The sequence below is a fragment of the Capsicum annuum genome, chromosome 4 (assembly GCF_002878395.1).
Source record: "Capsicum annuum cultivar UCD-10X-F1 chromosome 4, UCD10Xv1.1, whole genome shotgun sequence".
Classification (NCBI taxonomy): domain Eukaryota; kingdom Viridiplantae; phylum Streptophyta; class Magnoliopsida; order Solanales; family Solanaceae; genus Capsicum; species Capsicum annuum.
The window spans coordinates 206785845-206804588 of record NC_061114.1 but is presented as its reverse complement, the minus strand read 5'-3'; the positions used below and the strand labels follow the sequence as shown (position 1 = coordinate 206804588).

At 32.3% G+C, this 18744-nt stretch overlaps 2 protein-coding genes across 2 annotated transcripts; one reads left to right on the top strand and one right to left on the bottom strand.

Annotated features, from left to right (window-relative positions):
* Nucleotides 1-6769: 6769 nt before the first annotated feature.
* LOC124898059 lies at nucleotides 6770-10958 on the bottom strand. Its single transcript, XM_047411681.1, has 5 exons — nucleotides 10667-10958; nucleotides 10371-10552; nucleotides 9994-10175; nucleotides 7375-7472; nucleotides 6770-7041 (listed from the first exon to the last, which is right to left on the bottom strand). Exons 1-5 carry the CDS (start codon nucleotides 10956-10958, stop codon nucleotides 6770-6772), a joined length of 1026 nt encoding a protein of 341 aa, XP_047267637.1.
* A 3926-nt stretch (nucleotides 10959-14884) lies between these two features.
* Nucleotides 14885-16042, top strand: LOC107868712 (zinc finger MYM-type protein 1). The gene has a single exon (XM_016715375.2). The coding sequence runs from the start codon at nucleotides 14885-14887 to the stop codon at nucleotides 16040-16042; it is 1158 nt and encodes a 385-aa protein (XP_016570861.2).
* Nucleotides 16043-18744: the final 2702 nt, after the last annotated feature.

The window sequence follows — 18744 nt, the reverse complement described above, 5'->3', positions numbered from 1 at the left end:
GGCTTTGATTTTATAGATTGCTAAAAGCTTAAGTTGGTAGGGTTACTAATACGTGTACATTGTACTATTTTGATTGATTAAATTAGAGGGTGTTTTACTTGGTTTATAAATATTTATGTTTCCAATTGAAGTTTTGAAAATATTTAATAAAAGAAGATGACCACCGTAGATAAAGTGTTGAAGAGAAAATGTTTTGTTTTCATATGTTTTGAAATATGAACTATTGTTGATTTTTAAATCTCTTGGGTGGTCAATAATACTTTTATTTTGAAATAAGAAAGGACAGTAGATATGTTGTGATATGGCTTGCAAGTCTGGGTATGATGATACCCTAATTTGATGTGCCCGGAGATATTAATAAAGAAATAACTTTTCAAATAAGATATGGTTTAAAGAATCTAAAATTGGGCTTAAGAGAGTTATATGGTTACCCGAAGAAGGCACGAGTCAAACGACTCATTGCCCGAAATTGTGATTTGCTGACACTGGTTTAAGTTACCTGAAAGGGGAAATTTTATGCTGGCGGAAGCCCAATGGCATAGTAGAGAAGAAGAGACTCCAACTCTTGCGGAAAACTTGGGTTGGAGGATTGGACTCCAAGTCAAGGGCGGATTTCATACAGCTCATGGAATAGAAGAGTTGTAGGGTATACCATCTATCTCAGAAGTAAGATAAAGAGTAGGGTCGTGATTTACAGAATGTGTTTTGAAAGATTTAGATTGTGCCCATGTGTTTTCAACTGTTTTAAGATGACATGTATCTTTTGAAACACTCTCACCTATGTTGTATATATAAATGTATTTTTATTTTTGCATTGTTCTACGTACCAGTACATTTGTGTTGACCCCCTATATTTCAGGATCTGAGGTCCAGTCTTGGGGTCCCCCTAAGCAGTAGTTGACATTATCAGAATTTTGCAGCCGGTGAGCCTCTCTTATTTCGGAAGGCCTGGTTATGAAATTTGTCATTTATTTTAGTTTATGGTCCAATTGGGGGCCTTGTCCCAGTTTTCAGACAGAAGTTATTTTCATGTTGTTAGAGATTTCGCAGACTGGTGTCATGTGTTTTGAACAATTATGAATTTATATTTTGTATTATCTGGTCGAAGTAAAGGATGACCATGTTCCCGTTTTGTTAACTTTTTGCATTTCTTTATATTGTATGAACGTTGTGCATGATTACCAGATAGAAAAAGGAGCTCGGGCCTTCATGGTTTGAGATGCTCGGTGCGGCTAGGGCCTCGGCTCGGGTCGTGACAACTACTAATATGGAATAGGAGGAATTAGTAGTCCAATATTGGCATTGTAACAACAAATTGCATTAACTATGGCACCTCTAAGCTCATTTGGTGATGGAACCGATCACGGCCCAGGACTAGGCGTTGGACTTAACAGGTAGCCTAGAACAATGAAGGCCCGAGAGGATCCCTTAGCATATCATCATAAGCATTTCAACAAGTATTTGTGGAAGAAAGACCCAATAGAGGAAATTCATTTAAAATATAATAAAAATTTATCCAAGTTTGAATAAAATATTTAGACAACATCTATTTTAGTCTACGAGCCTTCAACATATGAATGAAAATCTAAGTGGAGACAAGGCCCTAGCAATACCATAAAACAGGATACTCAATGTCTAATAAGAAGAAAATATATGCCTACAGAAGATGGATGACTCACCATTTTCTAAAGATGTTCCGAGAGTCCTAATGCTACACAGAACCATGAGAAAATGCCCTGAACCTATACCAATAAAAAATGTAGTGTTCATTGACGATCGGCAAGATGAACACGGATATGCAACCCAAGGATAGGGTCAAAACAGTTTATAAAATAAGTCATAAGAGTTTGAGCATAAATCATATCAGGAAAAAAATATGGGACATGTGACTTAAAACCTAAAACATAATCGCTTATTAAACTTTAATTCTAAACTATATAGTTTCACCGACATTAGGCAACCCACGGGCTATATGGATCTAATATTTCCCCAATCGACGGGGCCCAAATCCATGTTTGTTACATAAAGTGAGATCAATGTAATTTGGCCATCACAATATCCTCATAGAGGAAAACATCATAAGGTTGTCCCGTTAAGGTGTGAATCATCCCTATGTCTGCAAAATATAGGTTTCAGGCATTTGGTGACGAGGACTTACACCTTCTCGGTGAACTACATAATTCTTGTTAGGCCCAATTCTTATATTTTCATAACATTTGCCATTGATATTAAAGTAAGTCTTTATTAGGGGCATTTGTTAAGTTGGTAGCATCATACCAAGACTTGCAATTCATATATATCATGCCATAACTATTTCATATGTTTGTACATCATTAGCCCCATCATTTTAAAGACTTAAGCATGTTTAAACATATCCTCTAAGGGTGGAAGGTTTCACATTCAAGTATCAACATTCTTTCCAAAACCAAGGGATGTGGTAGTTTTCTCTCTCACCAAAAATCAAGGTTTGAATAACAAGGGATTTATAAGAGAAACGTGACTTCTTGACTTCAACATGTCCCAATATAATTTCATAATAAAAGAATTTCATAATTAAAATAGTAAATCTCAATTCTCAAGTTCAAATAACAATTTAAAAGCAATTTCATAGGAAAGGTTCTTAAGCTTAAGTAATTATTCATTTCGAAAATCACTCAACAATACAGTCAAAATTCACATAAAAATTATTTTTGTAATTGGAAAACCACCACTAATAGATTTGATTGAAAGGGGATTGTTCAACATATATATATATTGATGGAAGAAATTTTGAGAAAGCTTGAGTTTAAGTCTTGAATCTTGAACCCTAGGTATTCTTGCTTCTAAGCATGTTTTTGGGAGGAAGAGAATGAGGGAATTGGGAGATTTCTACTAGTTTAAATGAATTTAGGGTTATAAAACGGGTTGGGGAAGTTACATGAAATGAAAGGATTGGTTTGCCCCTGATTTAATAAGAGAAAAAATTAACTTCTATGTCGGGGAGATGTGCTCCATGCCTCCCAGCCCAACGCAGAGAGTGATCTCCTGGCTTGAGGTCCACCCCGCGCTGCCCAACGTTCAGCTGGGACAATGCTTCACTAAAATTTCCATAACTTTTTGGTCCGAACTCTGATTGACGAACGATTAATGGCATTGAAAAGAACACTCAAAAATATTTAATCTGATGGGTAATGATCCACATAAATCTTCCTATTCTAGGAGAAATGCTCATTTGAAGTTGACCTAATAGAAATTTATATGGAAACTTAATCTGTGCAGGATGTTCAACTTGTCTTTGTGCTAGAGACCTTAATTCACATCCAAAACACACTAGAGAATTGATCTAAATACTTATATCTAAAAATAAATCATTATGTTTGTACCTATACGCACAAAAATTGTAGTTCGAAAGTATGGGGGTGTTGCAACACCTTTCCCTCGGCTTGGCCATAGTTCCAGCCGCAACAATGACCATAAGTGCACTTCTCATTTTTACTCAAACTAGTTTAATGCACATGTATCTTATGACAATCAATAAAATTATATATAGTAATTATTATTTTTTCTTAAACAAAATAGAGAGTAATTATAAACTAAAAAATACTTATTCATATAAAAATTCCTTTGTAATTTTCTTCATAAATTCATGCTACTAAATTCTGACAAATTGATTGCCTATTAATTATCTTCTTCAATATTCTTTAAAAGAGTTAGTATCTTTGTCACAATGCACATTCCAACTCAAGTTATTACAAATAATTTAAATTTAAATATAATCTCAATAATGATCACATCAAAAAAATAGAGGAAGAAGTAGAATATAGAAAACGGTAGAAGAGGATGTATATGATGTGAGAATTAGTAGTAGCATAATCAAGGTTATGTCGTATATTAGTAAAATCTTAAAAATATAGTCATTCATTACACAATAATAAATTGTATATTTCACAAATCAATAACATATGCTCCATTAAATAACACCATATTATTCTTGAGTGTAAATTTATTGTAATTTTAATTCTAAATAAACTAAATTTTACTATCACATCAAATATTTTGAAATGGTAATGTCCAATATTGCACTTCAACTCACAAAGGTTTATAACAAAAAAGAAAATACTCAGACTCCTAAAACTCTAATGATTGAAAATAAAATAATTTCCCAGAAACAAAACTCTTTAACTATTACGTTTTGGATCCTTTCTATTATTTGTGGGAATAAATAGTTAGATGTTTGTTGCTTTGGTTGCTCTTATTATGTTTGTAACTTTGTTCCCAAAATTGATATCCTTCTTACATATACAATAAATATGAAATTATTGATGTAGAAAAACTATTATTGTTAGCACAAGGGATATACCCTTTTTAGTATCGAGTTCATCTTAATTCAATTCTTTTCGTGGTGCATTAATTTATTGTATAAGTTCACTAAAGATGTAATAGATAGATGAGTTTAACATTTGCAATACTTTATTTTGTTTTTCATGATAGAAAACTCATCATTAAATGTACTAAGATTCTAATATTTTGCACAACCATGAATTTGTCTTATGAAAGAAAATTTTATGATTTATTACAATAAAATTACATCGGGTAGTGTACTAATATTAAGCGTGCCTTTTTATATTACTTGTTTAAGAAGGGAAGTTCTACTGAATGTAGGAATTTTCCCTAGTTGTGTCAAAATAAAATTAGTTCACGAAGACAATAATGATAAAGCACAACTCTGATAATATCCTCCACGGTAAATTAAATAACATTATAAGTGTGTCATTTAGTCTTCTTGTAACATGAAAATCAACATAATATTATATTAATTTTTTAAAAATGTATGCATAAACTACCTAGTTATGGAGATCATGTGCCCCATAATTAGCACATTCATTCGCACCTGAGCCTATAAAAACAATAGTTACATGAAACATAGATTAGAAAGATGAAATTAATTATTATGTGGGCTAATAAAACTCTTATATGTAAAGAGGTAAAAGCCCTCAAAAGGAATAAAATATTTTGCCTTATGAATTCATATCTTTTAATTATTCTTTTTTAGTACATAAACATAGATCCGAATTCAAAAGTTCTGCCTATTAGTTAAAAGTTATACATAACGCTGATAGTGACACTATTTCTGATGGTGAGAAAAAAATTCTAACCTTCTTAACATCAAGTTGAAGTAGATCGTTTCAAAAGCTTGATATTGCATAGCGTTGTGCCAATCAGATGATACCAACACCAAAGATGGTGGCTCGGATAATAATATAAGTGCACTATTATTTTAGATATTGGCCATCAAAACAAATAGTGAGTGGAACTTACTGGTACCACCCAGATAGTTCTAGCTAGACTCTCCAAATTAAACAGACCCGAAAGGCCTAGAACCCACACATTGGCTAGGGCCGAACCTGCATGGTTTCCAGGGGGTTTACCCGAACCCCCTCGACAAAAAATTATGTTGTATATATAAGGTAGAAAATCTATATTTATGTACATATATTAATTTTGAACCACCTAACACAAGGTTGTTGGATAGCTCGGTGGTATTATCTCCACTTCTTGGGGAGCTACTTCAACCCTCGTCGTGGGTTCGATCCCCGCTACCCGCGGGTGTGTGCAGGCTGCAATTTTTTCAAACTGTTTTGTACAGCTGCTACTTTATGTCCTGTACAACTATAAAAAAAAAAAAAAAGACGTCTCAAATGTCCTGTACAGCTATACGTCACCTGCTATATAAAAACAAAATTCAAAATAAGTTAAACTATACAATCAACAAAAAAAAACTTAAAACCTTTTTTTTATTTTTCCAAAATTAAAAACCTCAAAACCTCAATTGAAATACGAATTTGAGAATTCTCAAAGTCAAATCTCAAAATCACTTTCTTGTTCTTTACCCAAAGTTAAAACCCTTTTTCTTTTTTCTTTTTTTTTTCATTGTTGCTTTCCATTCAAGAGTCATGAAAAGATATTTTTCTGAAATCTCAAATTCAAGTTCTGTCGCACATAGTCAACCTAATCGGGAAGAAAATTAGAATAAGTTTGGAGTATCATCACATTCTTCTCAAGAATTTGACTTAAACTCTTTAAAGGTTGATTTGGGTGAAAGAACTCCAATTTTAGAATTTCATCCAAATGATCGTGACATGATTAGAAGAGCGTATCTTCTGAAAAAACCTTGTCAATCTCAACTACAAGAGTTTCCTCAAACAAAGATTTGTGGAGATATGCATCGTTTTAATCGTAAATGGTATGATGAATTTCCTGGCTGGCTGAAGTACAGTGTAAGTAAAGATGCAACTTATTGTTTGTATTGTTATTTTTTCAAGGGAAATAACAATTGTCAAGGTGGATGTGAAGTATTTTCGAGTACGGGTTTTAGGAGTTACAACAAAAAAGCTAGTCTAGAAACATATGTTGGTGGGATTAATAGCATCCATAATCAGGAAAAAAGAAAATGTGAGGATCTAATGCGGCAAGAACAATCTATTCGTACTTCATTTGAGAAACAATCTAATAAAGATAAGCATGGATATCACATTCAATTGGAAGCTTCGATTGATGTAGCCAGTGGCGGATCCAGGATTTAAAGGTTGTGGGTGCTCTAATTTGTTAACATAATTTGCTAGTGATGACATAATATAAATATATAACTATTTAAATGCAATATTAAAATAAAAGTACAACTAATATTACCATTGTCAAAAAAGTCTTCCAGTCACAAGTTTCATACAAAAAAAGACTTTAGGTCATAAGTCTGAGTTCAAAAAAAAGACTTCTAATCATAAGACACCAATCACAACTGTGCTCGATGACTTTTTATATTTTGAAAATGATGAATAATAGCATTATTATTTACAGTTGCAAATATCTTACGCTCTACATAGCAAACTAAACAACCATTTAAAAATTCATCACCCATGTTGTTGCGGAGTTCATTTTTGATATAGTTCGTAGAAGAGAAAGATCGTTCCACAGAAGCAGTAGCAACGGGAAGAATGAGAGTCAACTTGATGAGCAAATAAACAAGAGGCCAAATCTGATGCAATTCTGATTCAACCAATACTTCTGCAAGATCAGTAATTCCCTTTATATTGAAAATTTTTTTATCAGAACCTCAAACATATGCTATGAACTTATCAAGCTGACAACTGAGATCTCGAAGTTTGATGCTATCAAAATCATTTGGATAATATTCAGCCAACCTCATTATTTTTTTCTTATCAAAATTACCAAATGACTTAGCTGGATATAAACAAGTCATACTAAGAAGTAAGTCAGTACTCACAATGTTGAAACGATTATTAAGCTCCTAAAGTAGCAAATTAATAATAGCACAAAATCTTTCAACCCGAAAATAATGAGAATATGTAACATCAATATCTCTATGTTTTGAGTTACCAGGAATGTAGCGAGCATCTATTTTTGGAATCTGTAACACCCCGTATTTCGAGGTAGAACGTAAACCATCATTCCTTTGCGTAAAGATTCCAAAAGCCCTAAATCCAATGAAAATATAGTTTGTTAATAAACTATGTAGTGTGATAATCTATTTGAGCATGAATTGACATCATAAAGGTCCCTTAACCCAAGAACGAGTTGAAAACTTTCCTATCGTTCGAGTTTAAGTGAGCATTGAAACTTGGGTCAACTTTAATTGATAATAAATTTTTGAATATATTGAATTAGAGGTTCTAATATATATAAAATTAAATTTCTTTGAAATATCTTTCCAACGATACCAATTTTGCATTAATTCAACACTCGAGCAAAAAGTTATACTTATTTTTGTGAGAGGCAGTAAGGGTATGCGATTGGTTAGGCACCACCTAACCAAACTTAGGCGATTGAAAAGGTGTCACCCACCCTAGCTTGTACGATATACTAGGCGCCGCCTAAGTCATTTTCAAGTGCCAAAAACACTCCGTTTTGACTTATATCAATGGTGTTGAAGTCATTTCACACCCCTAAACCATCCCTAATTACTCTAAATTGTTATAAGGGATTTTTAAACACATTATTTACAATCCCTAAGCCCTAAATCATCCAAGTTAAAATCCAAATCCCTCTTCCATTCCCAATAATAAGATTCAAGTACTTTTTACAAGAAATCAAGGAATTCAAGCTTAAAGGTCCAATCTTTTCACAATTTTGTCGTCACTAAGGTACGTAGGGTTGTCCTAATTTCATGGGCATGATTTTGATATAAATTTTTAAAAATTATTTTAAGAATTTCTTAAGTACTTATGAGATTTAAATGGGGTTTCATTTTAACACAAAAAACATGTATTATGATATGGTTTTGAGAAGAGTATTGAAAGATCATGGGGTTGTTTTCTTTTATGTCTTGATTGTTGAATTGTGGACATATGATCTAAATTTTGAGAAGTGTTATAAACATGAGTTGTGAATATTTAATCCCCATGACCAAATTTATGTGCCCCATTTGATATTAATGTTAAACTATTGAGAGCATGAGTTTTTTTAAAAGTCCTTATCATGAAAATTGGGTTTGGATAATGTTGTACTACTTTATAAATGATGAATTTTTCTAATTACATATGGGGGAATCTATATGCATGTGTTTGGTGTATGGGAGTCTTGTTGGTATTCATATAATGACTTATATAAAAAGTGCGGAAGAATTGCCTCGAATGAAAAAAAGAAAACAATGTTTTAAGCATGACGCATAATTTTCCTTATATCAAACTTAAAGCTTGATGGATATAAGTTAGATGGTTCCCAAAGAAAGAACGAGTCAGATGGCTCTATGCTGGAAACCGTGATTTGTCGACATGGGAACTTGGTACCCTGCTATTTGATCTTGTGTACCTAGTACTTTGTCCTCCCAAATCGGGACTTATGGTTTGGAGCCCTGCTTTATGATCTTTAGCCCAACCACGATATAATGACTTGATTAGGGTTGTGGCACCCTGGTGTGTGATCTTTTGTGCTCTTCCCTCACTAGCACTCCAATCTTGGCCGCAACCGAGATTTGGTAGTCGGTGAAAAATGTGAAATTGTAGGGTGTAACATCTAGCTCAATAGTGTTGCAGTATTGTTTGAAAACTCATTATACTAAGCCCATGTGTTTCCAAATGATTTTTGTGTTAATGTGTTTTATAATAGCTCTCACCTATGGTGTATAAAAGTTGTCTTTTGTTTTTGGATTACTTTGCGTACCAGTACAATTGTATTGACCCCCAATATTTTAGGTTCTGAGGCTCAATCTAGAGGTCCTGCTAAACTGTAGAGTTGACAGTCAGAAGTATGCAGTTGGTGAGCCTCCCTTACTTCAGAAGACCATTCTTAGAGTATTGTTATTTCATTATGGTATTGGTCCACTTGGGGGCCTTGTTCCAGATTTCAGACAGTAGTATTGGTTTTCGTATGTCCAAGAGATTTCGCATATTGAAATAAACGTTGTTTATATATTGATGGATTTCTTTCTAGTATTGTTAAATTGAATTCAAAGTATGACCATGATTCCATTTATTTTATTTCCGCATTCTTTTCTTTATTATTGAGTATTGTGCATGATTATCATAAATAGAAGGGCGCCCGAGCCTCCATGGTTCGGGATGCTCGTCACGGCTAGGGTCGTGCTCGGGTCGTGACAGGATCGCTATCTCATAGTTATCACAAAAATAAAAGACATCATCCAATAATGATCTACATCCACTATTCCTCATCCTTTACAACTCTTGCTTTGCAGTATTGAGTAGTTCCAGAGCATTGACAATATCTTGATCCATATTTTGTAACGAGGAGTTCAAATGATTTGTTATCATTAGAATTTTCAACATCAAGTGTAGAATAAAAGTGAAATCAAACCCCTTAATCGTATTCTCAAGAGTTTCAGTTGTAAGTCTGTGAAGCTAATTTGGGCACTCACGTTCAACAAATTCAAGCACATAAAGAATTGATGGAAATATGTCAATGAAATTCTCTAATTTATTACAGTGAGAACCCCAATGAGTGTCATATGACTGTTGAATTCCATGCTCTTGATTTAATCACCATCCTGTGGGCACTTCACTACCAGAAATGATCAATTCCTCTAACTTTGCAGCTTGATGTTGTGTAAGCAAATTCCTGCGCTTATAAGATGCTCCAACATTATTCAACACATTAGTTACTAAACAAAAAAAATCATCCACATCTAAATTCTTCTTCACAAGAGACACGAGTGTCAGTTGCAACTGGTGAGCAAAAGAATGAGTAGAATAAGCAGATGGAGTATCACACAAAATTAAGCTCTTAAAATCATTTAGCTCTCCTTGCATGTTACTTGCACCATTATAACCTTGTCCATATATTTAGGACGGACTTAGTGAGTGATCTAAAAGAAAAGAATAGATTATCTCCTTCAATGATCGTGCAAATGTATCACTAACATTGACAACACCAATAAATCGCTCTATCACTTCACCTTTTTTGTCAATATATCGCAGAACAAGTTCCATTTGCTCCTTATGTGATATATCTTTTGATTCAGCAACTATTATCCTGAAATAATCACCATCTAAGTCTTCCATGATAACCTTGATTGTTTCTTTTGTACAAGCATCAACAATATCTTTTTAAATTTTTGGACAACACATCATTTTATTTTTAGGGGCATTTTCTAAAATAATGCTCCCTACATCCTCATCATTGTTTCCATACCATCGAAAAAGCTAAAGAAATATACCTCTATTTGTAGATGATACACTCTCATCATGACCATGAAATGACAATCTTAATCTCAAAAGAAACCTTGCCTCATCAATTGAAGCACTCAAGCGATGATGAGATTCATTTTTTTCTTTCTTAGAATGTTTGTCAAAAGATGTACATATAGATTGTGATTGATTTATCAAGTCAATCATCATGTTGAAACACTTGTTGTGGATGCTATTAACCTCTCCAATATGAGTTTCGAACCTCTCCAAAGCATTGTTCCAACCCTTAAAGCCATTTTGCATAAAAGCAATATCTGCCATATTTTCACGAACTTCATGTTCATTTTTAAACAAGTAGCAACACAAAAAATATGCAACATATTTTGATACACTGTACTCTAACCACTTGGAATATTGACTCTTGAACCAAGCAGGATGAAATTTACGCATTGTAATTTTCTTCTTCCCAAATTGAGTTTTCGAAAAAAATGTGATCCTTAGGCTAACAAGGTCCCTTTTGAATATAAAATCTTCTAACTTCATAAAGTATAATAGCATCACATTCTACTATAGGACTTCTTTCTGTCGGGTCAGCTTTTAAATATGTAAATTCGATATTTGAAGGAGTAGTATCTCTTTAAACTTCCGAAGGTATAAATGAAGCAACGGGTGAGATAGTAGCATTAGAGCTTGGTTGTCCACGTTTTGATCTAATGGAAAACTTATCCATCCCGATTTATAAAAACTCCTGCAAAACAAGATTCAATTAATACGACTTTCAAGCAAGAATCATTCATAGAATCATATCAATAGAATAATAATGAAAAAAAATCTAAAATCCTTATTTCATTATTGTGACATTTAGGAGATTGGTGAAGTACCAAAATATTTCAAAACTAATTGCTAAATTCTAAACAAGATACATGAATTTTTTTTTTCGACTCGTAAAAATCTGTTAACTCAAATATTTTCTATAGCAATTATAATGGATGATACATAGATAAATATCATATAAAAATTTAAACCCAAAATCATATTTTGAATTTTTAACTCTAAAGAAAATTAAAGTACCTACGTTTTGAAATTTGTGAATGAGATTATGAAAATTGAAAATAAAATTAAAAGAATAAGAGAAGAAGATGAAATTTAATATTTAAGATTTTGTTTAATAGTACATGCATTTTTGGGGGAGAAGGCAGACGGTTCAGTTTTTGTGTTTGAAGTAAAAAGTAAATTAATAGATTCAGATTCAAGTAAATTAATAAATTAATAATAAAAAGGTTCAGGTTTTAATAAATTAAGAAGTAAAAAAATTTAAAAAATTAATAAAAAAAGTCAAACCCAAAACACTTGGGTCTTGCATTAAACACTTGGAACCCAAGACAGTAGACACAGAAGTTTGGCCCTAAAGCCACAACACCCAATTATGTTTTTATTCTCTACGTGCTTTTGTATATATTATACCATTTTTCTGCATTTCTTATATAATTATACCTAATCTACATCGAGTTTACTGGTGTAATACCCCGTATTTTCCTAGCCTAGATTAGTCCTCAGTATATGGGTTATCCTAAATAAAATTTATTGCATAGAAAATTCAATTAGCTTTCCAACGATATAAAATTCGCCTAAATCTGACAACCGGATAAGAAGTTATGGCGATTTTAAATTTCAGTTGTTAAACATCGTTATTCAGGCGAGTAGCGCGTCGCGGAGTGTGTTAAAATAGCAATTTTCAATTTCCAGTGTTGCTCCGCGATATTGGCGCGTTGCGCCATAGACCCAGTTCACAATTGTCAATTTCTAGTGTACCAACAGTTCACAAACAAAGTGGCAACGCAATACCACCACGTCACGCCACCATGGAATTTCTCAGTCATCATTTTTCAGTGGCCCAGTACGATGGCGGCGCGTCGTGCCAGGGGTCCAAATTGGAAAAATTTCTCAAAATATTAAAGTTGTGCCCAGGGTTGAAACAGTCTTTTCTCATGATTTTGTTCCATCCAGATGTGGGATTTAATCCCTAAACACATGTAAAACCCTTCATTATTCACTTTTCCCCAAAATCAAAAGATAATTCTCTCTCAAGAAAACAAACCCTAGCTCTCAAGAATCAAGGTCAATCCCAAGAATTTCTCCAAGAACTCATCAAATTAAGGTATGTTAGATGTTCATCCGTGGATCCTTACCTTCCATGGAGCTCAAGAATCTTTTTTCAAAATACAAGATTTATGATTTTCATGTTTGAATTAGATTGAATTCATGTTCATGATGTTGTTTAAGTTTTAATCCATGATTTAGATTACAAGTTCCAAGAATTGATTCTAGTATGTGTTGAATTACATGGTATTCATGATAAACCCTTCAATTTGCAAGTTGATTGTTGTAGCCATGTTAACCCAAAGTGTTTATCATTTAATGAACCAAGTATGTTTCTTATGTATTTGATAAATTGTCTATGAGAATGAAATAATGCAATTATAGCATGCTAACATGTATTCCCCATTCATGTACAAGTTAATGCATTACAAGTGTTTGATAGAATGTCTCTATGAATGTATTATGACCTAGTGAACATTGTTATGTTATTCAAGATTATGATTTTTTTGCTTTTCATGATATCGAGTCCTGGGGTTATTTAATACCCGACAACTTAACTGTTTATTTAGAGCCAATGTCATTTACAGAATAGTATCATGATCAGTAGTACTCTCGGTCCATTACATAACTCAGTAGAACTCAGTTAGTTACAGAACTTAGAAAAACTCAGTAATCTTAGTGAATTCAGTCCAGTATAACAATTCAGTGTCTTTCAGTTGGGAGTAGGATTCAGCACCGAGTGAACCCAAAGATGGGGGCTCACCTGCCAGTAGAGGGTGTGATCCTTAGAAGAAATCCTTGCCTTCCATAACTACGTAGCCAATGTAGATTGAGACATCAAACCTTCCAGTTAAAGGTTGATGAGGTGCTCTATCTGCCAGTAGAAGGTACCACCATTCTCGTTTAGGGAACCTGCCAGTAAAGGGTTACTTTTCAGCTTGTCTTTATCTGTGGCACGGTACTAAAACCTTTCCAATTAGGGTTAGTAGAACCCAGATCAGTTATCTTATCTTATTTGGGGTATGTCAGTTAAATAATTACTTCCCACAGTTTTAGTTTTAGTCTCAGTCTTCAAAATAAAACTCAGTTCAGTTCTATAGAATCAGGACTGTTAGATATGGTCACTCAGTTAACAGTAATTCAAATTATCAGTGATCCCAGATTATTAGTATATTCAGTTATCAGTTATCAAATTCAATTCCAGTATACTCAGTCATAATAGGCACAGTATGTTCAGTAGTTATAGATCCTCCATGTATGCTAATCCATCTTTTGCATATCATTCAGTTAGTTATTGATCATGCATATAAACCCATGCAGTCAGCCTTACCTAATTTAACATACCAGTACATTCTCACGTACTGATTGCATACTCATTTCTTGCATTATAATATTTCATATTATAAGTTCGGACGCTTAGGTTCCTGACCGCGCTTAGTCAGATTCAGCCAGCAGTAGCAGATTTAGCAATGAGTCCTCATATATCGAGGATATGCTTTTATTTTAGTACTTTAGCTTAGCAGTATTTTAGTAGATGGAGTTAGTTAAGGGATTGTCCCATCAACTACACTTTCAAACAGATTCAGTTAGAGGTTTTTCAGACTAGATTTTCAGACAGTATTCAATTTTCCAGATATTATATTTTATCATTAATTTAGATGTTTTGAACCTTATTTCGCATTTAGTTCAGTATTATTGTTCAGTGCTTATAGTAGATATCATTCATGGGTTAGCTTGTAGTCCTTTGGGATCGTAAGCACCGTGTGACGACTAGGAGATAGTCCCATATCGTTATAACTAGATGCCGGAGCACCCCAAAAAAATATGTAGGTCCACCCCTGGATGTAGCAATTAAGGATTCTCGTGAGATAAGGATTGGCATTTTGAGGTCATAATGAATCTAAGTAATCACTTAATAAAGGTAATTTTCTTGAAATTCTTTCATTTTATGCTTAAAAGTGTGATGAAATTCAGAAATTTGTGCTGGAAAAGGCTCCTCAAAATAATCAAATGACTTGTTCAAGAATTCAAAAATAAATTATGATTTCTTGCAAATTGAAATAATTAAGGGTATCATAAAAGAACTAAATGGTGACTACTTATCTTTATTGGTTGATGAATCTTTTGATATATCATGCAAGGAGCAAATGGCAGTTGTTTTACCATATGTTGATGATAGAGAATTTGTGTTAGAGAGATTTCTTGATATTGTTCATGTAAAAAATACCAGTGTTTTATCTCTAAAAGATGCAATTGTCAATTTACTTTCTCAAAATTCCTTGAGTTTATCTTATGTGCATGGACAATCCTATGATGGAGCAAGTAATATGCAAGGTGATATCAATGGTTTTAAGATGTTGATTAACAATGAAAGTAAATTGGCTTATTCTATTCATTGCTTTGCTCATCAACTTCAATTGACTCTTATTGGTGTTTCTAAAAGATGTCTTCAAGTAGAACTTGTGCACTTGGTTTCAGATATTTTTAATATGTTGGGATCTTCTTATAAGTGTATGGATGAATATACAGAATCTCAAAAAACAAAAATTCAGGAGGCTTTTGATACTCGTTGGGCATCTCACTTCAAATATTTTAATTATTTTATTCATAAGTTTGATAAAATTATAGATAAACTTGATAATATTGTTGAAACTGCACATTCTTTGAATGAAAGATCTAGGGCTAAAGGATATATTAGAGCTGCTCAAACGTGTGAGATTGAATTCATATTACATTTGATGAAAGAAATTTTAGGAATTACAAACGATCTTAGTACATGTTTACAAAATAAAGAGCAAGATATTGCAAATGTCATGCTACGTATTGATGTAGCCAAGAGAAGGTTGCAAGAGTTGAGGGAAGATAATAAATGGGATTTTTTTGTTTCTGAGGTGTCTACATTTTGTATCAAGCATAACATTGTGGTTCCTACTTTTGATGAGCTGTATGTGAACTCTGAAAGATCATGGCGTAAATCTGTTGACTATACTGTCTTTCATCATTATCGTGTTGAAGTCTTTTGCAAAATAATTGATTGGCAATTGCAAGAACTTAATGATCATTTTGATGAGCTGACAACTGAGTTTCTTCATGGTGTTTCTTGTTTGAGTCCGGTAGACTCATTTTCAAGTTTTGACATTCAGAAAATAATGAGAATGACTGAATTATATCCTGATGACTTTGATGAACTTAATATGTGTGCACTTAAGAATCAGCTTGCAAATAACATTATTGATGTTTGTGACATTGATAAAAGGTTCTCCAATATAAATAGGCTTTGTGATCTTTCAAAAAGATTGATTTAGACAAAAAAGCATTCCTGTCATCCTCTTGTATTTCATTTGGTAAAATTTTTGTTGCTTCTGTCAGTTGCCACTGCATCTGTTGAAAGGGCCTTTTCAACAATGATGTTTATTAAGAATTAGTTGCGGAGTAGAATGAACGATGACTTTTTGAGTGATTGCATGGCTTTTTGTGGAAAAAGATGTCTTTAATAACGTTTCAACTGATAATATTATTTTGTATTTTCAAACAATGAAACCTCGTCGAGTGGTATTGTAAATATTCTTGAGAAGTATTGGCAGTGATTTCGTTTTGGAGTTTTAAATTTGTACTCAAGTTCTAATTGATACATTTTACAGGACTAATTTTTTATTTACAATGCACCCTAGTTCTGGTTGACACATTGTAAAGGGTTAACTTTTTGCTTTACTTATTAACTACTCTTATTTAAGTTTAAGTATTTTATATCTATAGACTATATAATATTACATCCCTTGAAATTATATTTTATTGGCTTATTCACACATTTATATTTTTATTTTTCTAACCCCCTGAAAAAAATTCCTGAATCCACCACTGACCTTGGCGTTGTGTTGCATGTCCAGACCGACCAACTTAGTGGGAAGAAGAGTCTTAGTAAAATTCCTTTTCAGATTTTGGTTGCTCAATGAAATAGCAGATCTCCAAGATTAAAGCCTCCCTGCACAAACACCATACAACATATATATAAACTAACCTACTTTTCTAGAACCTGAAGCTCATAAACTACAATTAAACAATATGATAGTCAATATATCAATCTTTATATAAAAAATTCCTCAAAGCTGACCAACATTTTCTACCACCTATAAATTATAACAAAATAATTCGATAATAGAGATATCAAAATAATGAAATTAAACCAAATCTTTACAAATAGTTTTTCTCAAAATCCGATCAAACATTCATCTACCATCGGTTTAATTTTTCTTTTTTAAAAAAAACCATTAGTAACATAAAATAATTAATAATGTAATTATTGTGCATTGTTGCAAAAATTATGTTCTTCATAACAAACTAACCAAAAATAAAAAAAATATTTGTTGAATCCTATTTTACAAAGCATAAACAATAAACATTGTAGAAACCGAACAATAACAAAAAAATTTCAAGAATATTGTCTGTTATACCTATGCTCAAACTCTCTATTAATCAGTAGTAACAATAATAACAGATTTAATAAAGTTTCACAAGTAGGTTTTGAGGATATAGTATAATATACATAGATCTTACTCCTATTTTGCGAGGTAGAAAAGTTATTTCAAGATCTTTAACCCAAAAAAGTGTAATTCAAATAGGGTAGATGGTAATCAACAATGGTTGCTTTCTCCACCTGTAAATGAATACGGCAATCAACTATGGTTGTTTTCTCCACCAAATAGTACTGCATGCGTATAGAGCAAAGAGCACACTAGCTGCGGATCGAAGATGCAGGGTAAATGTGTTATATTAGATCTCCGTAAATAATTTTTATATGCAACTAAAACCTAAACATTATTTTTGTTTCCATCTCTTTTAGGAGTCTCTTTCATAACGACAAATCGTTCCTGTTCGATTTTATATATATATATATACTAGTTTAGGTATACGCGCTTCGCGCATGTATCTCATTTTAATGAATGTTACACTAAATAAGATATTTATTTAAATTGATTAAGATAAGTATAATAATTAAATTTAACATCTTTTAAATATGTAAAGATGGAGAATTTATTTAATTAAACCTAACCTTTACCAAAAATTTTCAAAGCCGATCGACATTCATCTACCACTTATAAACTACAACAAAACAACACAATGATAAAGATATATAAAACAATACAATTAGATCTAACCTTTACAAAAAAATCCTCAAAGCCGACAGACATTCATCTGTCACCAGTAAACTACAACAAAATAATATGATAATAGCGATATCAAAGCAATACATCTAAACTTAAAAAAAAAAATTCTCAAATCAGAGATACCAAAACAATACAATTAAATCTAATCTTTACCTTAAAAAAATATTCAAAGTCAGTCGACATTTATCTTCTACCTGTAAACTATAACAAAATAATACGATAAAAGAGATATCAAAATAATACAATTAAACCTAACCTTTACAGACAAAAAATTCTCAAAGTTGATCGACATTCATCTACGACCTATAAACTATCATTTACGACCTGTAAACTATCACAAAATAATACACTAATCGAGATATTAAAGCAATATAGTTAAACCTAACCTTTACCTAAAAAAAAATCTTCAAAGCAACTCGACATTCATCTATTATCTGTAAATTAAAATAAAACAATACGATAATAAAGTTATCAAAATAATGCAATTAAAACTACCTTTCAATCTTTGCTTGAGAGGAAATTTTGATCCTAAAGGCCGACTTGAATGAAAATAAAACAAAAAAATATAGTAAAAGTAGAAAAAGCTATATATATTTATATACACATACATACACACACGTTGAATTCAAGTTTAAAATAATTTATATACATTTTAGACCTTTTTTTATTCAAAAATAAAGAAACTGTCCAAAAAAAGGAAAAATTCATTACTTTAGTGTATATGTTGAATTCTATTTCAAATTTGGAAAATTTATATTTATTTCCAAATATAAGGTACTATAATTAGGACTCTTTTAATAATGGTGATTTTTTATTTTTCCAAAAATATATATTATTTGTAT